This window comes from Drosophila persimilis, unplaced genomic scaffold (assembly GCF_003286085.1).
Source record: "Drosophila persimilis strain 14011-0111.01,24,50 unplaced genomic scaffold, DperRS2 tig00000579-arrow-pilon, whole genome shotgun sequence".
NCBI classification, from domain to species: Eukaryota; Metazoa; Arthropoda; class Insecta; order Diptera; family Drosophilidae; genus Drosophila; species Drosophila persimilis.
The window spans coordinates 834,136-855,165 of record NW_020825322.1 but is presented as its reverse complement, the minus strand read 5'-3'; the positions used below and the strand labels follow the sequence as shown (position 1 = coordinate 855,165).

The window sequence follows — 21,030 nt, the reverse complement described above, 5'->3', positions numbered from 1 at the left end:
ATAATTTTCGCATTCAAACTGAAGCAAGAGAGAGAGAGAGAGAGACGACATTCGATCAAATATTGTGATCGCTCGTAAAAGACGCGGTCGTCCCCCTTCCCTGGTCTCTGTGTCTGTCTGGTTTCCGAATTATTTCGTAACTCGGCTTCCTGCTTCACTGGGCCCGGGAGCAGAAGCAGCAGCAGCAGCAGAGCCACATCCTGCACAGGGCTTATGAAACAACTACTCGTGGATAATCGAATGAAACAATCGATTGTAGAGCATCGAGTGAAGCATTTTCACCACATATGTATGTATGTGATCGTATACTCGCAGTGGAGACCCATCCGTTTCTTTGATTTATTCGATAATTATTCGTAGGGTTTTATTCGTTAATAATTAATTAATTCGGTAATTTAATTAAGTTTAAAGTGATGTTGTCTGTTTACATTGCATTTGGTTTCAGTTTTCCTATGTTGTATAATTAATTTGTAATCTCATTCGTTAAATATCCATTTGGTTAATTATTGCAAACCGCCTCAAACACCATACCATATGTAGGTCCGCTATCTGGATGACCCAGGTCATATCCCCATATATGACCCAGATGATCTGGCTAATCTGAATGATCTTGGCGATGATCTTCCCCCGGGGAAGAGATCTGATCTTCCATATACGAGTATATGCGTACGCGTGTGTGTGCGGCTATCCTCTATCAAATATGGAGTTGTACACTCGGTTAACCACGTACGATGCTTATATATAGGCATATGTATATTACGATATAGCTATGAGTATCCGGCCCCGACGGGAAGTTCCCCCGCATTGAATTGAACTATTTATAGACCACATGAAAAACAAAACAAAAACATTCTAAAAAAAAACAGCACTCGAAAAAAAATTGGGGTTAATGCAAGGATTTAAAGTTAGTTAAAGATTATTTCCTATGCGAAGACTAGACTGCTGTTCGATCAGCTTTTTTTTACACAGAATCTGCTCTCCTGACTAGATGGATTCGTGACTAGAGATGGATGTGGGGGATGTGGGAACCGAACGCGGTCGCCGTCGAGGAGTCGAGTCCAGAAGAGATTCGTTTATTAGCAACACCTTTCAGGTACTTATTAAATACTTATTCTGGCTCGGAACGCAGCTCGAGGCTGCTCACGGCTCACGGCTTACGGCGTACAGAACGGGAGGGGACTGGGGTTGAGGAGAGAGGATGTTGAGGTCTGATCATTCCGGGTCCTGGCTCTGTTCCGGAGAGATCATGACCTCAATGGGCATTAGCTATTGTTCCATTATAATCGTATCCTCGGGCTTGACGTTGCCGGAGTTGATGGCCTCCATGGCCTTGCTCAGGAGTGTGGCATCCTTCAGGCTGACGACCTGCACCAGCTGCGGTTCCTGCCCCGGACCGCCCTGGATCATCATCTGGTGCATGCCGGGGGACATTGTGATCGTCTCCAGCTGATCGCCATTCTCCACCTGGCGGGGAAGGAGAGCACAAAGCAAAGAAAACGGTTAGAAAAGTTCTTAAGAATCATTAATCATCTTTAACAAACGATAGACTAGATAATATTGTATGGATGGATGGCACGAGTGTTGTGGGGGGATCTTTTGTGGCACTGCCTCGCGCATCCGTCTGTCTCTGTCCCTAAGGAAAAAATAATAAAAAACGAAAGGAAAGATCGATCGATACTCACACAAAATCAGGGCTAGCAAAATATACAAGCATCAAATATGCCAAATTAAATGAAACAAATACAAATTATAATTAAAATCACAACAACAAAAGATTTATTCAATAAAATTTGTTGGTTTTTTTGTTTTTGTTTTTGTTTTCGTTTTCATTTACGTTCACTTTCACTTCACTTTCGCTCCGAGCGCTGCAGAGTAGCGCTGCGGAGAAACATTTGGTCTAAAACAACTAAAATATAATATTTGCAATTGCACATAAAACTAAACATTCAAATAATGACAATAATAATAATAATAATTGAATAAAACATAATAATAATAAAAAATAGTCATAGATCAACATAAAAATAACTTTATATGCACTTTCAATGTTTGCAGCGAGCGACCCAAAGGGCCGGGGATGCCAGGCAAGTGGTACCAGGGATACGCGTATATCCCTATACGTATTCTATTCTATATATATATGTATAGCATATCCCACATGGTCTTAAGGCTAAGGGTCCAAGGCACAAACTAACACAATAAAAATCAATGGCATAACATACTCTGCTGTGGCTTTTCTTAACCGATTTCTTTTGGCTACATTTTCAATGCGGGATTGACTAAATTTGGTTTGGGTTTAGGCTTTGGGCTTTGGGCTTTGGGTTACGGGTAACAAGGGGGGGTTATGATTTAAACTAGGTTCCTGTTCGCTTGACTACTTACCGAACTAAACTAACTCAAGATTTGCCTAGCATTCCGATTGCAATTGCTCACTTCTTTTACTTTTACTTTCTAAAATATTTGGTCTGAGTTCCACTCTATGCCCTAGCAAGATTATGTCCACGATTCTATATGCAAATCACTTAAGACTAAAACAAACGACAACAAAAACGGATATCCATGATTGGTTTGCAGCTTGATTAACTAGGAACATGACTGATTAATTCACTTTCAGCTTTCTTTGCCTTTTCGGTAAATCAAACCGCTCTCTGCTCTCTATGTGCATTCTGATTTTTGGCTTTTGTTTCAATTATCAACAAATTATATTCCTATTTGGTTTTTTGTGTTTTTGTGTGTTTTTTTTTTTCGATTCATCGAAGATTCTTCCGATCCGAATTCAAATAAATTCTATTCCACGTTATTCCAGGAACTTTTCCTACTTTTCCTGCTTCGTTTCCTCGCCTCGTTTCTTCTGGCATTCACAATGTGTTTTTTCTAAGTATAAGTATAGATGGCAAGTGTGTGTATCTGTGTGTGAGGTGTGTCTATGTTGTTAGCAAAATGCTGCGTATGAGTTGGGTGTTTGTTGTGCAAAGCCGCTTCTTGACTAGATTCGAGAGGTTGCCTGTATCTGTATCTATGTATATCTGGGTGGGGTCTACGTAACTACGGGTGTACGGGTCAACGGGTCTACGGCTACGGACTTCTACTCAAAGTTCTCCAGCTTAATCGTCTTGGCCGGCAACTGCAGCTGCATGTTCGTCAGACTGGCACTGTCCACGCAACGTATGGCGGCAGCTGTAGACGCCGCGGAGGAGCCAATGGGCAGAGAGGATCCGCTGGAGGCAGACGTCTCGCCGGCCGCCTTTGTGGGCAGCTTGCGGCTGCTCCTCCCGGGCTTACGGCGCTTCTGTGCAAAGGGTCCGGCCTTGTTGGCCGCCGCCACACGTCGCGTGGAGCGCGTTGTGGTTGCTGCCGTCGTGGTGGTGCTTGTCGTGGTTGGATGGGCAGCGGGATTGGGATTGGGAGTTGTCAGCAGAATGGGGAGGGACCTCTTAATGCTATTGCTATTGCTGCTGCTGCCGCTGTTGTTGTTGTTGTTGTTGGCAAGGGTACTATTGTTGTTGTTGTTGTTGTTGTTGTTGTGGTGATGGTGGTGGTTATGGTTCTGGTGGATATTAAAGCCCGCACTACTGCTACTATGGTTGCTACTGCTACTGTGATTAATGGCAGTGGTGGCCGCCGGCGCTGCCGCCAGATAGTAGCGCGCCCCCGGAGCTGCCTGCAATGTGAGCGACTGGTGGTGTTGCCCCAAGGTAGCGCCACTGCCACCGCCACCGCGTCTGCCCAGAAGGGCATGGCCGGGGCTGATCAGCGAGTAGCACTGCAGGGATTGTTGGGTGGCCGGCGGCTGGGACCCTGAGGCCGAGCTGGAGGTGCGCGTGGCGCTGGTATCTACCTGCATGGGGGCCAGGCACACGGTGCCGTCGCTGTTCGTCTGCAGCTGCTGCATATTGGCCATCACTGACTGGTACATGGAGACGGGTACCGAGATCACATTGCTCACGGAGACGGGATAGCCTGGAGGGAAGACAGGACGATGCATGAGCCTCATTCAATAATCTTATCCGATGTGCACTACTCACCCTGCCCATCCTCGGTGGTGATATAGATTTGGCCATCTTGCGTCTCGGTCAGATCCACGGTCATGTTCTCATGCCCGTTGACATCGGTGAGACTTTGTACGGTCTGGATGGTGGCTCCACCCTCGCCCTGATGCAGCTGCAAAGATCAAAGAGCAAGGAAATTGATGGAGTTGGTCAAGTCGTACAAAGAGCACTCCCTAGGGGAACGGGCACTACTCACCGTTGCCACACCCTGCACCTGGGCGGTTGTGCCGTCCGACAGCGTGATAATGGGATTGTTGGGATCCACCTGGATGAGGGACACCGTGCCATCAGCGTTCTGCGAGAGAACAGTCTGCGTGGTGTACTGTACGGGAAAGAGAGGCGGTCGAGAATGGGGTTATGCAACGTTATCAGATACAGCACTGCTAAAAGTTAATCAAGCGAACGAGGCAAATCATATCTTAAGAAGTGCAACAAAAAAACAGCAAAAAATCGAACGAAATTTAACATAAATTATATACAAACAACATTCTATGGATCGAAGCAACATTCATTTAGCAGACACCACAGTGAATAGATCGTTTTATTTTGGTTTTGGTTTTGGTTTTTGTTGGAGTTGGAGTCGTGTGTGCGTGTGGGATATTGTTTCGATTGTGCGATTTGTGTTCGACTTGTGGCAGATGGAAATAATGAGAACTTGCAATGAAAACCCAGCTGAAAAAAGACAAAAAAAAAAAACAAACAAATTGTATATGTATAAAAAATTAGGAGACAAACAAACAAAACAAAAAAATAATGGTATTAAATCAAATATCAATAAAATAATCGGTTTTAATCTCTTCGCACAGACAAGCAGAAGTACAGTACATCAAGATATCTACTAATGTTAGGTATTAACAAAATGACAATAGAACGAGGCAAGAAAAAAGAAAAAACACAGCAAACATCAGCAGCAGAACAACATAACGTTGAGCCAAATAATAATCTGCGAACAAAAGAGGTTTTTGGGCAATTGACGCGCACCTATGGACGACTATGCACAGGACTCTATATCGCAGTTGCAAAGTGCATGTGGGCGCGATGCCACAGCTCGGATGGGGACACGGACACGTTGCAAATTGCATAGTTTTTGGTTTTCCAGCATCGATTAGATCTACCGATATTGATATCAAACTGTCTTCTTCAATCAGTGTCTGCCCAATCCCTTTATCAATCTCAAAATAAAGTACTCCTCATCCATTGAGTCGTTCCTGACTTTGATTGGAAGTCCTATTAGGAAGAGTCTATCATCTAGAATTGTTAAGAGTCGCCCTATCTTAGGCACGTCCTTGCTACAAGACGTACAAGCGAATGTTGCAGACTAGAATGCCAGATAATTGTAAAAACAACATACATGGCGCGTGCATGACGCGGAAAACTAATGCCTGACTCGAACTTCGCTGATAAGGGTTGTTTTTTTGTTTTTGTTGTTGGACTGCTCCCAGAGTCAAAATATAATCTTAGGATTGGTGGGGGCTACCAAATACTTCCTAAACAAATGTTCGCCCATTGCTTTTCAATATAGCTCTCTCTCTCTCATATATAATGGATCTTTTGCCCTTGCCCTGCCAATATCCATGTCCTTGTGCATGTGCCATAGGTCCACGTCGTGTTCCCGGCTCGTTGATTAGTGGAATACAAAAACAGAATCAGAACAGAAAGAATGCCAATCGGATTCAGATTCGTATTCAGTTTCAGTTTCAGATTCAGTTTCATTTTCAGATTAGTACGAACATCAACGTCGCTCAGCGTTATGGGCTCGATGCAAACTTGGGCATTCGCAATCTGTTGGGCAGTGACAGTCTGGGCGGCCGAATTCTGGGCTGCGGCCGCTGCCTGGGCGGCGGCACTTACGGCGGCGGCCGTCGTTGGAACAGCGGTGGCCGTGGTCGTCCCGCTGGCGGTCGTCAGCTGTATGGTCTGCGGCTGGCCGCCGCTTATGGGCTGAATGTGAACGGTGCTGCCGGCGGGGAGGTGGTGCTGCTGGTGGTGCTGTTGTTGCTGCTGCTGCTGCTGCTGGTGGTGCTGCTGCTGTTGCTGTTGGTGATGCTGTTGCTGCTGTTGCTGCTGCTGCTGTTGCTGCTGTTGTTGCTGGTGCTGCTGCTGCTGCTGTTGGTGGTGTTGTTGGGCCGGCGCCTGGCATATCTCGATCTTGGTGGAGGCCGGCAAAGTGGCCGTGGTGGTCACGTGCTGGTTGTTGGTGCTCTGGATAATCGTCGGGGCCGGGGAGTTGGTCTGCGCCGTGTGGGTGGTGATCACCGTACCGGCGCTGTTGATCTTCACCACATTGACCTGCTGCGGCTGCTGTTCGTTGGAGTTCAAGGTTGGAGGTGGGAGTTTGACGGTTAGTTAATCGAATGGATCAAATGTGGGGTTAGTGGAATCGAATGGGAGTGATTGGATGAACCACGGATGGATGGGAATGGGGGGATGCAGGATGGACCAGACAGAGATTAGTTTTCGTGCGCCTTGTCAAGCCGTGAAACCCAGACGTCGCGCTGCCGCTGAACGCCGATCAGAAATGGGAATTGGTCGGGATTGGGAGCCCACTGGGTCATACTCACATTGCTGTTCCCTGACGGTGGCGTCATTGTTGTCACTGTGTGGATGGTGGGCGTGCTGGATAGCTCCATGTCCTCGTCCTCGTCACCCGATTGCGAGATCAAAGCGTTCACCTTGTCATCGTCATCGGCAAAGGTCGGCAGCAGGTCCTCCCGTCCATGATATTTGTAACAGTTGATCACGATCTTGCGCAGCGCATGCGTCCAGCTGATCTGTAGCCATCAGAGATGGGAGATGGATAGATGGGAGGGATATTTGTGATTAGTACGATTCGGTAATTCAACGGGGGCGGCTGTTTAACACCCACCCCACCCACCTTCTGCTTGTCGTCCTCGGAGCGGGCATCCATCCGCACATTGGCCCACGGCAGCTCCTTGGGCCACCAGGGTGGCCGCGTCGACTCCCGTCCCCAGCCGGGCTTGCCCCGTCCCGTCGAGTACTTGAGCATCAGTGGAATGAACGCCCGCAGCTGGGCCTGGGTCATCTTTTCGACGGGCGTTGGTATCCCATCGATCACCAGGCCGGGCAGCTCGAACAGCGACGGATCGTCCTGGGGCGGTGGCGGCGCCTGCTGCGCCAGCGCATTGTCCAGCTCGTCCATGACGATGTTCTTCAGGTTGCGGAGCACATCCTCCAGCGGCTTGGCGCCGAATACCTTGTAGCTGGTGTTGGGCTTGCCTGGCGTTGCCACCAGCACTACCGCCTGCTTGCCGACGCGACCCGTGAACTCGTAGATGATGCCACGCAGCTTGCGCAGCAGCCGGTTCTGTTGCCGCTTGCGCACCGACGGGTTCGTCTCGAAGCAGTGCGGCCGCTTGCGCTTCTTTGAGCTGGCGATGGCCGCTGCCGCCGCCACACCGACCGGTCCGGCGGCGGCCAGCTGATGGGCGACATCATCGTTGACCGGTATCGAGCCGAGCTCCGCGTCGTACAGGCTCCCATCACTGCTGATCAGATCCTCCTCGTCGTCGTCGCTGCCCAGGCTCTGGATTTCCTCGTCGAGCATCTCGATCTTGTAGGTGGTGCCGTTGCTCTGGCTACCGCCGGACTGCACCTGGCTGTGACTGTGGCTGCCGCTGCTCGTCGTCGTGATGGTCGTCACGTTGAGGCCTCCGCTCCCAGAGCTGCCATTGCTCCCGTTGCCGCCGCTGGAATTCGGACCGCCATTGCCGCCGGTGGTTGTCACTACCACATTGCTGCCGCCGGAGTTCCGCTGGCTGTTGGCCGGGGCCACGACCAGACGATAGCTTGTGGTTGCCAGTTTGCCTGGGTGTGGGTGCCGCCTTGCTGGATCTGTCTCTCACTCACTCGTCCGACTATCTCTCTCCCTCTCTGTCTCTGTCTCTTTGTCTGGTCCTCTAGTCTAGTCTGGTCTTGTCCGGTCCGGTCCTCCTTCACCTTCGTTCCTTCGACTTGTGGCCCCTTATTCGCATGCGCACTGTGTGATGATAAGAGCTGTGGAGACACACAAAAGCAGAAAACAGAATTAACATTTAATTGATTTACTTATGTACAAATACGACTATATATACATAGGTATTGCTCTCTCTTTCCTGCGAGAAGTTCTACAGTGAAAAAAGCTGTACAGTTCTCTCGCTGATAAGCGAAATGTGAATCAGGTCATAGGCGCGCATGCGCAACGCCCCAAAAACAAAACCGAACAACAATAACAACCAAAACAGACACGAAAATAAATGTATATCTCCATTTGTATGTAAGTTAATATGTATAAACAGCTGCGGTCAGAACAATAGTGGGATGGGGACAGACGGGGGCGATGGGGGCCCCAGAGGTGCCGCAGATTGCTTGGATATTTTCCAAAATCGGATCTTCAAAGCACCTTTGAAAACGATGGTGCTCTGTCATCTGTATCTCAATACGAATAGTTTCAAACTAATTGCCATTTATTCACGTTTACGTGGTGCTGTTTAGTGTTCCACAGCTGCACTTTATCGAACAGCATTGAACCCCGTGCTACAGTTTGTAGCAGCTCCAATGAACAACTTCTACGTGTAGGGTCCAATGCTGGGCCTCGGGAACGTGAGCTGTCTCTAAATTTACATGCGAGTATGTGTGGGCAGGGTGCAGGGGGTAGGCAGGGTCGACAAGGTTAACAGAGTGTTCGCATGTGGCATACCACCTGATGGCAATAGCCATGAATACTTTTCTGTTGCCTGGAATGACTTGAGAAACCTTTCCCTTTATTTATGGGACATCCCCCTTTTTTATATCGGATAATACGGATCAAATAAATTAGCTAGAACCGATCAGAACCCTCTCTCGCTCTCTTTCACTCTTTCTCTCTCTCTCTCTGATTTCACCATCTCTCCGTTATTCTTGTAGTACACAATTTAATTGTTAAACAGTTAAACAATGGAAATGAGAATAATAATAATTTGGCACACCATTCTTCCATCTCTTTCGATCTCTGTCTTGATTTACATTTTACTCGTTATCCATTAAATATCTCTGAATAAACTTTTTTTTTTATTTCCTAAGAGTCTTTACTTTCGATAATTTTGTAAAAAACAATTAAGAAAATATAAGAACATTAACATATTAAACAATAAAACACTCTTTAGACTCCCTCACTGTCCTCCCTCTCTTTCACTTTCACTCTCGCTTTATCTCTCTCTCTCCCCCAATAAGAACATGTGCCGTCCTCCCCTCACTGCGCAGACTCTCCCAGCTTGGTTCTTTCTACTGGCAATCACTCTCCCCCTCCCTTGCCCACTCTTTCGGGTGTAGCTTTCCTGGGGCCTCTGCACGTGCGCAGTGCATTCGACTGCGAGTTCGAACTCGAATTCGAAGCCCAAAATTTGGCAAAATCGACATATTTTTCCATATCGACAGCCAAATATACATATTTATTTCTTGTTGAAACTTTTAAATTATTTTTATTGCTTGCCTTAACAGTTTTTTGCTATTCGGGTTTTAAATTCGCTTTGGGGGGTTCCTTCCCGGGGGTTCAGAGAGTAGAAAATCCAATTGGGATCCGTTACTGTATCTATGGCTCTGGGACTTCTGGCATCGACATTTATTATTATTTCACGCACTTTTCAAGACACGAAACAAGGAAAAACAAGATTGTTTATATTTCACTTGAGCACTTTTCCGGTATGTGTTTTCTAGGAGAACTCTTTAACGCAGACGCAGAGAAAACAGAGCAAAGTCGGAACTGGAACTGCGATTGGACTTGGAAATATTGTATGATTGTAGCTCTCCAACCCGGACCCGGACCGATTGCAGCTCTCTCTCTGGCGGCTCTGGCGGCTGTGTGACTCCGTGTGGCTCTTCTGAGTGCGGCTCAGTGCTGCGCTGCGGCTGTGCTGCCGGCTGGGTGCTGCGCCGAAACGTTGAGTTCTATTTGCGTTTGCTCAGAGAACGGCAGCGCCAGCGGCAGTGCTTGCTTTAGAGGCGGCCAAGGGAGGAGTAACAAGAACAGCAACATCAACAGAGCAACAGAGCCACAAGCAGAGCGGACCGAAGCGGAGCGGAGTAGAACGCAATGCCAAACCACCCCACGGACAGGGGCAGCGACGTCGACGCAGTTAAAAATCAATACTGCGCCCATGCGTCGACGTCGCTGGGCGACGCGTTTGACAGAGAGAGAAAAAGAAAGAAAAAGTAAGAGAGAGAGAGAGAGCGCGAAAGAAAAGCCCTCCGCACGAGTATCGTATATGTAATGCTGTCCTCCTTTAGCAGCCGTTGTTCTACCTCTGAAAGTAACTGTTTACCTTTGCAGCACGCCCCCCTCCCCCCGCAAAAGAACAAAGAGAGAGAGAGCGCCGCGGAGAGAGTAAGAACAGTGCTAGAAGCTCAGCGCTGGGAAACGGCAAAACAGAGAGCTTCCGTGGGGAAAGCTTTCGCCTGCATATGCGTACCCAGCCTAACACACCTCCCACCATCCCGGGCAGCCATCCTGCGCAGCATTGGAGAGAGACAGCAATATTTGTGTGCATGTGTGTGCGCGTGCTTTTGCAGGGCTGCGCAGCTTACCCCCAAAAAAGTGCTCATCCCCCCCCCCCCCCCATACCCACCAACTCGGAGGAAGTCCCAGGCCCCCGGTCCCCGGTCCACGCTTCATGAAAAAGAAATTCAGCTCGAAACATCAACCCTTGGAACACCACCACCACTTTACTTTCACCACCACTATCGCCGCAACACCGATTCCGTAAATAACAAAAACAGCAAGAACAAGACAAACCTACAAGGCGGCACGGCACGCAAACTCCTGGCGCTTGATAATGACAGTGTCAGTGTCCCGTCTCTCGTCACCCGTCCCTAACCCCGGCGGACATATGGCCACGCATGCACTGCACGTACTCTTCGGCACCACCACCACCCACCACCAGCAGTAAAGCACCACCACCACACCACAGTGCGCACCACCTCTCCCTCTCTCTCTCTCTATCTCTTTCTCTCACTGTGTTCTCTGTGTAGGGTGGCAACAGAGGGTGGCTTTTTGGTTGGGATTTTTGAGCTGCGGTAAGCGCGTATCACTTGCACGTGCCACTGGGGCATGCCAAAATCACACTGTCCTCCTCCTCGTACAGTGGCGGGCATAAAAAGAGCCCACAAATGTCAGCAAAGGGTATGTGGTAACCCTTGAACATCTGTGTCCCGGCACAGATTTGTGTTTACAGAAAGCCCTTGGACATAGCCATTTCAAAGGTAAAGGAAATGTTTATCCATATTGTGTTTATTCGTATATTCTTATTTCTAATGATTGATTATTTAGAATTGCTGAGAGTTGAATTAAGGATTGTTTCCAACTATGTTAGTGGAACTGGTACTGGTTTCTGGTATACTGATATATTTTCCAGCGATAAGAACACCTGATACCCAGGGCTCGGAAGATCGGCAGCGAATATTTTTGAAATGCTAGACAACTGGAATTTTTCCAACAACCGATTCGATATGCGATCTCGCAGTATTCTAAGATTTTAACGAATAAAGAAGAATGGGAAGAATGCGAATAGTGGTGTGAGTGGCAATTGATTGTGATTGATAGCACGTACCTATTGGATGACCCGACAGTGTGCCGCCTGTTTGGGATATTGAGTGCGCAACCTTTGCTCTTCGCTACTTTCTCTATTTTCTTTCTTCACGCAGGACTGCGCAAAGTTCAGCCAAGTGCGAGTGCGCTGAGAAGCATGCTACAAGCTTGTGCCCCGCAAAACACACACACACACGCACAAGCAAACACACAATGCGTGAAGGAAACAAGAATATGTATCTGCCAAGCTCCCAAAGAAAAGGGCTGGCCCCGTGGCTCGTTTCTAGCGGTCACACACACACTCGGCGCTTGCGCATATGGCAGCGCTGCCAGCAAAGAGAGCTTAATTGCACTTGGCAATGCTGTGCGACCTGTGTCTGGGCGCAGCTGATGCTCTGCCCTGATCTATTTATAACAAGCACAGATACACTGAGAGAGAGAGAGAACAGGCAAAGAGCATTTGAAACACTTAGAAAAGTTATGTTGTTCTTTTCGCTTTCGGATGGTATTACATTTTCCGTATTTGCCGTGCCCAACGATAGTGGGTGCATGCGCCCACCGCCTAGAAAAACCTGTGCTCCCTCCACGATTTGTACGTAAGCATGTGTGCATGGGGCCAGGCAAACTCCCACTGCGTCAGCGCGCTCACTGCCCCACAAGCACAGACACATCCACCCATACAGCAGCAGCAGCAGCAGCAGCAGCAGCAGCTTTGGCGCATGCTGGAAGTGGCACGGTGGCACAGTGGGAGCAATTGTTCAGGGATGTTCAGGGGATTGCTGTCAACGCAGCTATCACTCTTCGAAATCTCTGACATGCTTAGTGCTAGCTGTTCCACGAGAGTCCAATTTACGAGCAGTATATTTGTTTATATTTAATACCACACGAGTGTCGAGTGTGGAGTGTAGTACAAAGATAATGCTCTTTGGGGCTCACGGCTCTCTAGAGGCGGAACAGAGGAGGGTACTCGTAAGAGTAGGCGAAAACTATTTAATTTCAATGCAATTTATATGCATTGAAATCAGTTTTGGCGGCCAGTGCTCCAGCAATCCCACAGAATGACCAATGCAAGGGTTGTGTCTCTAAAAATAGCCTGTGGATCAGTCCTCGGCACCGATCCCTTCCAAATGAGATCCTTTTCGAGGCCTTTTCAAATGGTTTCCACTGCGAGAGGTTCCACTGTGTGGCATACTGTATACACACATACAATCGACAGTGCGCTCTCCGCTCTGTACGCAAATAACTAATCGATTGCTATTTCGTGTTCTATCTCTTACTAGTGCGCCGAGTGCTCTCTCTCTCTCTCGCTCTCGCTCTTTCTTTCTTCTCTCTCCCACTCTTTCTGGCACACTGCTGCATGTGTATGTTCTGTATCTACATGTGTGTGTGTGTGTGTGTGTGTATCTTGACGTAAATGTCCACAAAAGCAATGCAAGATAAAAACAAAATAAAGTGCGGGAAGGGGCGGAGGCGGAGGGGAAAAAGTAGAAACAACAGTGAAAAAGTACGTTACGCATGCGGCGGCGGCGGTGCTGGCGGGCCGCGGCGACGGCGCACACGGGGCAATGGGCAATGGGCAAACGCATATATGCCCCCATGTGAATGATATGAATATATACTCTTATGTATATGAATACATATGTGTGCATATATTGTGGAAGGAGTATCATATATGTATGTATTTAATGTACATACTTATACGGGGAACAGCAGTAAGGAGGAAACTAACGGTTAAATGACTCACAGATACAACCCACACGCACACAGATACAACCTTGCGACGACGTTGCCATGTGCCAGTCGCTTGTTTTCCAATTGGAACTGTACTTGTTTCAAATTTTTCGACTATGAAATTTTCGTCCGACCCACCCCCTGAAAGCAGCGGCTGCTGCTGCTGCTGCGCTGCGCTGCGCTGCTACTGCGATGCTGCTGCCGGCACAGTAGCGTCCATCTCAATCAGCCTCCTGTGCGAAAATCTCTGATGGCTGCTGTTGCTGCTATGGCAAAGTGTCTGTGTATCCATCCCTATATGCCCTATTGGAGGGGGGTGGGTGTGCGTGTGTGTAGGAAATGCAACCCCTGTACACAAAAGATACACACATACAAAAGCACAGATTTTCCTTCTCAATTCAAATTGGAATTCAGTTTCAGCAGATTGGAAAGAAGAATGGGTTGTCGAGAAATGTTACGCATACGCTATGTACGCCGCCCCCTACTAGGACCATTTTCTACCCCAGCCGCCTACACCACACCGACCGACCACCACTCGACCGCCGCTGACACGAGAAATGAGAACAGTTTGCTGCTGCTATTCGGCGCATGTTTTAATTACGGACACTCGCAGTCGGCGTTCGGTTCAAGGCGCCGCTGTAACAGTACACACACGAAATAAGGGTCTCTTTCTGGATTATCTAATACACAAACACACACACACACACCCACTCGCATGCACCCACCGAGCAGATACAGCGCAAGGCATACGAATATGCACATGCAAATGCATTACATATTGGGTTTTAAATAGCCAACAGAGAGACGAAGAGAATGAAAGAGAGCCTGAGAACAGAACAGTTTTCTGCTTTTTCTTTTTTGTTTGTGTGTTGTTTACCGTTCAACCCGTCCCCCTTCCTTCATTCTTCGTCGTTGATGTTGTTCCCTCCTCAGAGATGGAAAAATTGGATTTTGCGTGAAAAACTTATTGCTTACTGCGACTGTCTGCACCGACACTTTTCCGCTGAGCTGCGCGCTGAACAGAACACACAACACCAACACACACACACGGTCTGCCTTGCGCGAAAACCGAATATAGTGGAAAATCGAAAATTCTTCACGTCTGCGTCGCGCTCACACACACACATATACACAACATGCATGAACATAGTGGTAGCGGCAGGAGCGGAGTGGAGTGGAGGGTACATTCAGGGTATACGCACCTGCGTGTGTCTAATAGATGAGGATGTTGCCTCCTTCCTGGCCACTGGGACTGCTGCTTAACGGTGTTCTCCTGTTGGAACAGTTACTCTCGTACAAACACGCACACATCTATACATAGAAATACACACGCGCCGCCGCCGCCAAAACGCTGCTACTGCCGCTGCTGCGACGTTGTTGTGTTTGCTTTGCCCCTGCGTCGTCGCTCGCGTTTTTTGGACCCTGCGTTTATTTATTATCACACTGCACATGCGAATATTCGCTGCATTTTACATTTGCGCACTGCTACGCTTGCCACATGCCACTTGCCACTTGCGATTTATTGTTGTTGCGCCCCAGCTTGCGTGGTTATCAATTTTCAGCATTTTCTTTGTCGGAAATATGTTGGACCGGAATTATCGATAAAATATACCGTCCGACCTTCAGAAATATAGCAAAATATACCGTCTCATTTTAAAAATATACCGTTAAGATACTGACGAATTCCAGCTCTATTATAAATATTCCTCGTTTTTCATACTCCGTCGAATATCACTAGCTAGATAAATCTCTCAGCCCTGCCCACATAATTTTATACGATTAATGAATCAATTTTCTACAGCACATGTTAATTTTAAATACTTGCTTTTATTTTTTTTTGCCTAGAAAAAGGTTTTAGTGAAAAACATCAAACCGATGAAATGTAAGAGAGTTAACGTTCCAATTGCTCTAATTTGATATTTCGTAAAATAATGATGACTAACTAAAACTCATAGCTCTGCCTACATAATTTTATGCCATTGATGAATAAATTTGGTTCAAGATTATTTACCTCTAAGTACTCCCATTTATTGTATTTTGACAAAAACATAGTTTAAAGAAAGAATTCAACGAAAAAACAGTCGCAATGTTGTCACGTCAATGTTGCTGGTATTTGAAGACTTGTTGATTGTCAACCGAGTATGGCCATTTGTATACCCTATTTCGTTAATTTTATATAAGGATACCGTTTTTAAAACGTAATCAATAAAGAAATTTTCTCAAATTGATATGTTTAAGACGTGTTTATGCATTTGATTATGTTCTTGTATATTCCGATTTAAAGTTTTGGTCTCTGTAAGAAGACCAATACCTTCAAAGTATCGTTGAAATATCTCTTAAACAGAGACAGAGTAGTTTCTGCATTAATTGAAGCCTGGGATGACAAACAATTCCGCAATTCTATAATATCCTTTTCCCTAGGGTATGCGGAATCTTGCACATGTCGCGGAACATGAGTCTCATACATGTTAATGTTGCCACAACTTTTATGCATGGAATGGTCAAGTAAGAACATGTTGTCAAGTTTCATAACCGTTTCAGTTACCAAAACCGTTCCCGTTAGTGTACGATATATTTGAATCTGGAGAAAGGGGAACCCAACCACCTGAAAAAAGTTTTTATGAATATATGATATGCAAACCACATATCAAATACATAACTTATCAATACCGAATGTCTCCAGCTTTCACGTAGATTTCCAGGTGGGTTTACCTTTTCAATGATTGGGAAATGCAGTTCACGATATCTTGATCGACCTATGTCGATCCAATCACAGTAATTAAAGTACATAATTTAAAAGTAACGAATGGGACTCATAGTTGCTACCGATTCATACCCGATTCAAAGAGAGCGAAAAAGAGAGCCTTACCGATTTGAAGAGAGCGAGAGAGCCAAAAACTCCCAATTATGAAATTGTTGGAAGGTGTATGAGCAACCAGGATTTGAGAGAGCGAAAACTAAAAAAAAAACCTGCGTAGGGAAGTTTCTAAACCCTTTGCTCTTAAATATACCTGTGGAAACTGATGAATTGATGAAATTGTATACCAAAATATACCGATATACCGTCGGCTCAATATTGACCTTTTCAAAATACCGTAAACGGTCACGCAGCATTCGACCGCTGAGTTATCGATCAAGAGAACAAGGTGTGTTGTGTAGTTATTGACTACAAATTTGCTACATAATGCCAGGAAAACGAGTGCAAAATGGCCCAGAAAAGCATGCAAAGCAAAATCCACCCCTTTTGGCTATTTTACCTTGAGACGAATCCGGCTTTTTCAAGGTATATTGTGAAGTGAGCTTTTTGCCTGTTGTCCATACCCCTTTCTATAGCCCATTCAAGATAACGACTCATTTTTTCGTTGAACTATGAGCACAATATACCGTCTCATATTCAAAATATACCGTAAATATGCCGATAAAAAAACGAATATTGCCTTTTTAAAAATGATATCAACTTGAGTCAAATCGCGGAAAATAAGACTAATAGACCTGAACTGCGCTAAAATTCTTCAAGATTCTTAGTTTTCATTGAGTGTATTTTAATACCCACTGGTCGCCAATTTTAGACATTAATCATCATCATATTCCTCGATTTTGATATTCGATTTGTTTATTACTACCTAGGTAAGACCCTCAGCCCCAAAAACATATACTTCTATTCGATTGATGAATAGATTTTCTACAAATTGAGACTGACTGAGCTTAAAGTCAGGTTTGAACAAAATGGTCAAGTCATAAAACGTAAGTTAGTATGGAATGTAGGGACATTCCTGCGCTGAAAAAGGACATTGCTCCACGAAAACGAGAACAAGTCCAGCCGATACTAGCGACTGGATAATTGGCTCCGCGCCTATGTTTGAATGTAAATGTTTGACAAGGATATAAACGCAATCTAATGCCATTTGAAAGAGCGGAAATTGAAAAATTTCATATGGAAGTTTCTAAGCCCTATGTTCTTTAATATAACTTTAAAAATTATATTTCATAGGTTGATGATATACAACATATAACTTCAACTCAATTCCGTCGTCAAAATACATTTACTGAAAATTATATAAAACGCCGTAAAGGAGGGTGTCCACAGCGGTGTTCGGTTCTCGTTGGAATATGTTTGCATAATTTTTTTGTTCTTGCTGGGGTGCAACATAGATATATATGGTGATATATGTATATTTTAAGGTGATAGTTTTTTTGACTGACGACTATTTTAATGCATTTTTTTTTTTATATATCATCAAGTTCTGTTGATTACGATTACGATTTACGATTTTTGAGAAAATAAACATTCTGTTTCTTTTGTTTCACTTCGTTAGATCGAAAATAATGACGTTTGATTTTAATTATCGCTGCACAGAGTACTTGCAAAAACATATACATATATATTGCGAATTTTGCAATTAAAGTTGGTCGTGTCGTCCATAAAAAGCAGTGTCAAGGGAAAAATAATCGCGCACACTGACGCCATCTGCCCGGGCCAGAGGTCGCTCACTGAAAATTTGCTGCAGTTGTTATCGACATCGATTGGTGGCGGCATCTATTTGGGTTGTTGTATCGGAAGGCGCGCACAATTCAATTTTTAAATGTGAGAAATTGTGTTTAATGATGTTTTGAACATCTGTTGAAATATTTTACGATTTTCGGCTTTACGTTGGGCTACAAAAACACGTAAGCCCTTCACAAGGCAGCTAGCAGTATTAGAAACAAGTCAGCTAGACCAGCCATGTGAGAGACTCACATACAATTTGTTTCTCTTTTGTGGCGGGAATTCACAGAACTTTGTCACTCAAAAAAAAAAAAAAAAAAACTAACAATAATTCATTATAATAGCAACAGCTTAAACAGTGTTTGTTGATTTGATATATGTTGAATTTGTTTGTCGGGGCGACCGAGCGAAGGCGACGACTAAGTGCGACTGAGTGTTGTCCATTTGGTAGCCGCCTTTTAAGGCACTGCGCGGCTGAGTGGCGCGTCATGCACACACCCATGCAGCATGCCACCGCACACATTAGGATATGCCTGATAAACCCTATTCTCCGAATGGCTCCACTGATTGCCCGCAAAGCAAATGAAACAAATGAGAAAGAAAATGGAAACAATCAGAAAACTATTCAATACAAAAGAGCAAAGAAGAAACAGCTTGTGATTTTCTTATCGCACGGAACTCGCCCACATTGGTCAGGGAATGGGAATGACCATACTAGTACGGGGGTCTCGGATCTCGGGTCTCGGGTCTTGGTTCCGAATGTGGTCTGGTCTGTTCTGCAATTCCTGGTACTTATCGTGCAACTCGGGCCCGCGCTATCACCGGAACTGAGAGATGGTTCTGCTCTGCTCTCGCCGCTGCTTATCTTCAGACTCAGCTTGGACCGTACTCGAAATCTTTGGCCTGCCATGTGGTTGGTCGCTTTCTGTAACGCCGTCTGGCGTGAGATGGCAATGATCTTGAATTTCGCTGAACTTTGCTCGAAAATCATTCGCAAACGAGTCAAAGTCAAAGTCGAAGTCGGAGTGGGTCAACGGGCCCTGATCACGTCATGTTAGGGGCAAGGGGAAGGGTAATGGGGATGGCTGTATGCTCCTGATAATCCTTGGTAAAAGGCAGGCCTCCTTCTAGAACCCCCGTAGGCACGCGTATGTTCAAGGTCTGGGCCACCCCCTGGGTCTGCTGTATGCAAGGGGGGGCTGGCTCAAGGTCACTCACGTGTTGTGCACGTACGACTGTTGTGGATACACACACTCACATACATATTTACATACACATGTACATATGTACATATTTACAATATGAACCAATATCCCGTCCAAGCCGATTTCCGTTTTGGATGCTCAACGTAACCAACCGCGCAGAAATTTCTTAGAGCTTTGCTCGTCTTTATGTCTTTTTCCATATCCATTTTCATTTTCATTTTAATTTCCACTTTCATTTCCGTCCGCGCCAAGCGGCCAAATACGCGGAACTTTCCATGGATTATGCGACTGCATTTTATTTGAGATGTGGCGTCGGCCCGTGTTTTTGACGTCTGTTTCGGTTTCTGTTTGTGGCGCGCCAGCGTTGCACGTTGAAATGCCCGTGTGGCACTGTGGCAGCAGCCAGGACAGGCAGACAGGCAGCTGTGCTGTCAACTGCCGGCGACCCAGCGACGGAGCCACCAATCGACCCACCAGCCAACATTGAAAGGGAACCCGGCGCCGGCACAGCCACAGCCACAGCCACAGCCATGGGGCACATGGCAGGTCACAGCAGTCGATGCCGATGCCGTAGTATTTGACGTGTACGAGAAAGTAGTACTACGATTCGCACACACACACACACACAGACCCGTAGCACTCGTACACACACACATCCAGATGCACAGATGCAGGGGCACAGGCACGGGCACGGATGGATGGAGGCACGTGTACGTACGTACATGTATACGCCGTACAGTATGCGGTTCATACGCAACGTGACCCGATCTGCGCCTGCGTCTGTTTTGATATGAAAAGACATTGTCCTCTTTGGCCTTGCTTTCTTTTTCGTGCGGCAAACAGTTGAGCTACGTGCAAAAATCAGGGGTACATGTACTGATGGATGCTGCTGCAGGTGCAGGATACTAATGCAAATATCCTTTCGCTTTTCTCCCAAGAACAAACCTCGCACTCTTTTCATCAAGATCATTTCGATCAGAGTGTGGAAAATAGCTCCCAATGCCCTGCGCTCCATAAAATACATAATAATAAACACACTAGCGTCATTTGTATGTGGTAGGTTTAATTTTATACAATTAATTGCAACAGATGATATCAGAATATAATCTCGCTGACTTTCGTCTCAGAGTCCTTTGTTTCAATGCCTTCATTGTCTTCCCAATGCGACCCTTCTTCTGCTTCAAAAATAATATCAGCTTCAGAATTTTTCGAGCTGCGCAAATACATTCGACTTTTAACGTCGATGCGTATTGGATAGATCTTTCTTCGAATAGATCTTCATATGCAGGTGGCATTCTGGTATCACAGGACAACCATTCGACTGTTTTCCTAATACATTTGTAACGGAACTGAACTGATCACAAGTCATGGGGGTCATAGAGATCTTAACATCTACTAAACATCTACAATTGACTTTGTGCACAATAAAAGAGGGAATGCTGGGAATGATAATCTGATCTCCTCCAACGGCTGCCACATAAATCTACGAGAGAAGCAGAAACGGAATGGATTGGACTATGGAATGGATTGGCATATGTGCTTACATATCTTAGAGGCTATACATACCGACTTGAAATGTGTATTCTCACAATATTTCATGTGTTTTCCAGTTCCGGGATACGTACATATATAAGGATTGCGTTCAGGGGTCGGGGGAGGTCTGAGTTTTCTGACTTCGCTAAAGTGAGGCATCGAAAAAGAGGTCCATTATGCACAAATCTGAAGATTAACACTCTGATTGATCTCGTTTTATGTCACAAAAGTTTGCACACTACATTTGGTTTCACTTTGTTCTATAATCGCTGAGATCCAGATGATTTCGAGATCGAATCGGCTATGGATGACTATTAGAGCACTCATTCAACACGTATTTTTTGTTTCTTTTACTGTTTGAACCGAAAAGTGCAGTTTTTTTCGCGCTCACTCTCTGGTAGAGGGAATGGGCAAGCAATACAATAATTCCATTCCATATGGGATAATGGGTATCCATCATATTCGATT

At 45.9% G+C, this 21,030-nt stretch overlaps 1 protein-coding gene across 3 annotated transcripts; it reads right to left on the bottom strand.

The window, feature by feature from the left end:
* Positions 1 to 378: 378 nt before the first annotated feature.
* Positions 379 to 7,901, bottom strand: LOC6598171 (DNA-binding protein Ewg). 3 transcript variants are annotated; one of them, XM_026990355.1, is made up of 8 exons: positions 6,925 to 7,901; positions 6,611 to 6,820; positions 6,177 to 6,350; positions 5,781 to 6,053; positions 4,246 to 4,371; positions 4,026 to 4,161; positions 3,839 to 3,960; positions 379 to 1,464 (listed from the first exon to the last, which is right to left on the bottom strand). In XM_026990355.1, exons 1-8 carry the CDS (start codon positions 7,612 to 7,614, stop codon positions 1,267 to 1,269), a joined length of 1,929 nt encoding a protein of 642 aa, XP_026846156.1. In that variant the 5' UTR covers positions 7,615 to 7,901; the 3' UTR covers positions 379 to 1,266. The 3 variants fall into 3 exon arrangements, with proteins under 3 accessions (XP_026846156.1, XP_026846157.1, XP_026846158.1); XM_026990356.1 differs by lacking the exon at positions 379 to 1,464 and having other exon boundaries at positions 2,010 to 3,960; XM_026990357.1 differs by lacking the exon at positions 379 to 1,464 and having other exon boundaries at positions 2,010 to 3,960; positions 5,901 to 6,053.
* Positions 7,902 to 21,030: the final 13,129 nt, after the last annotated feature.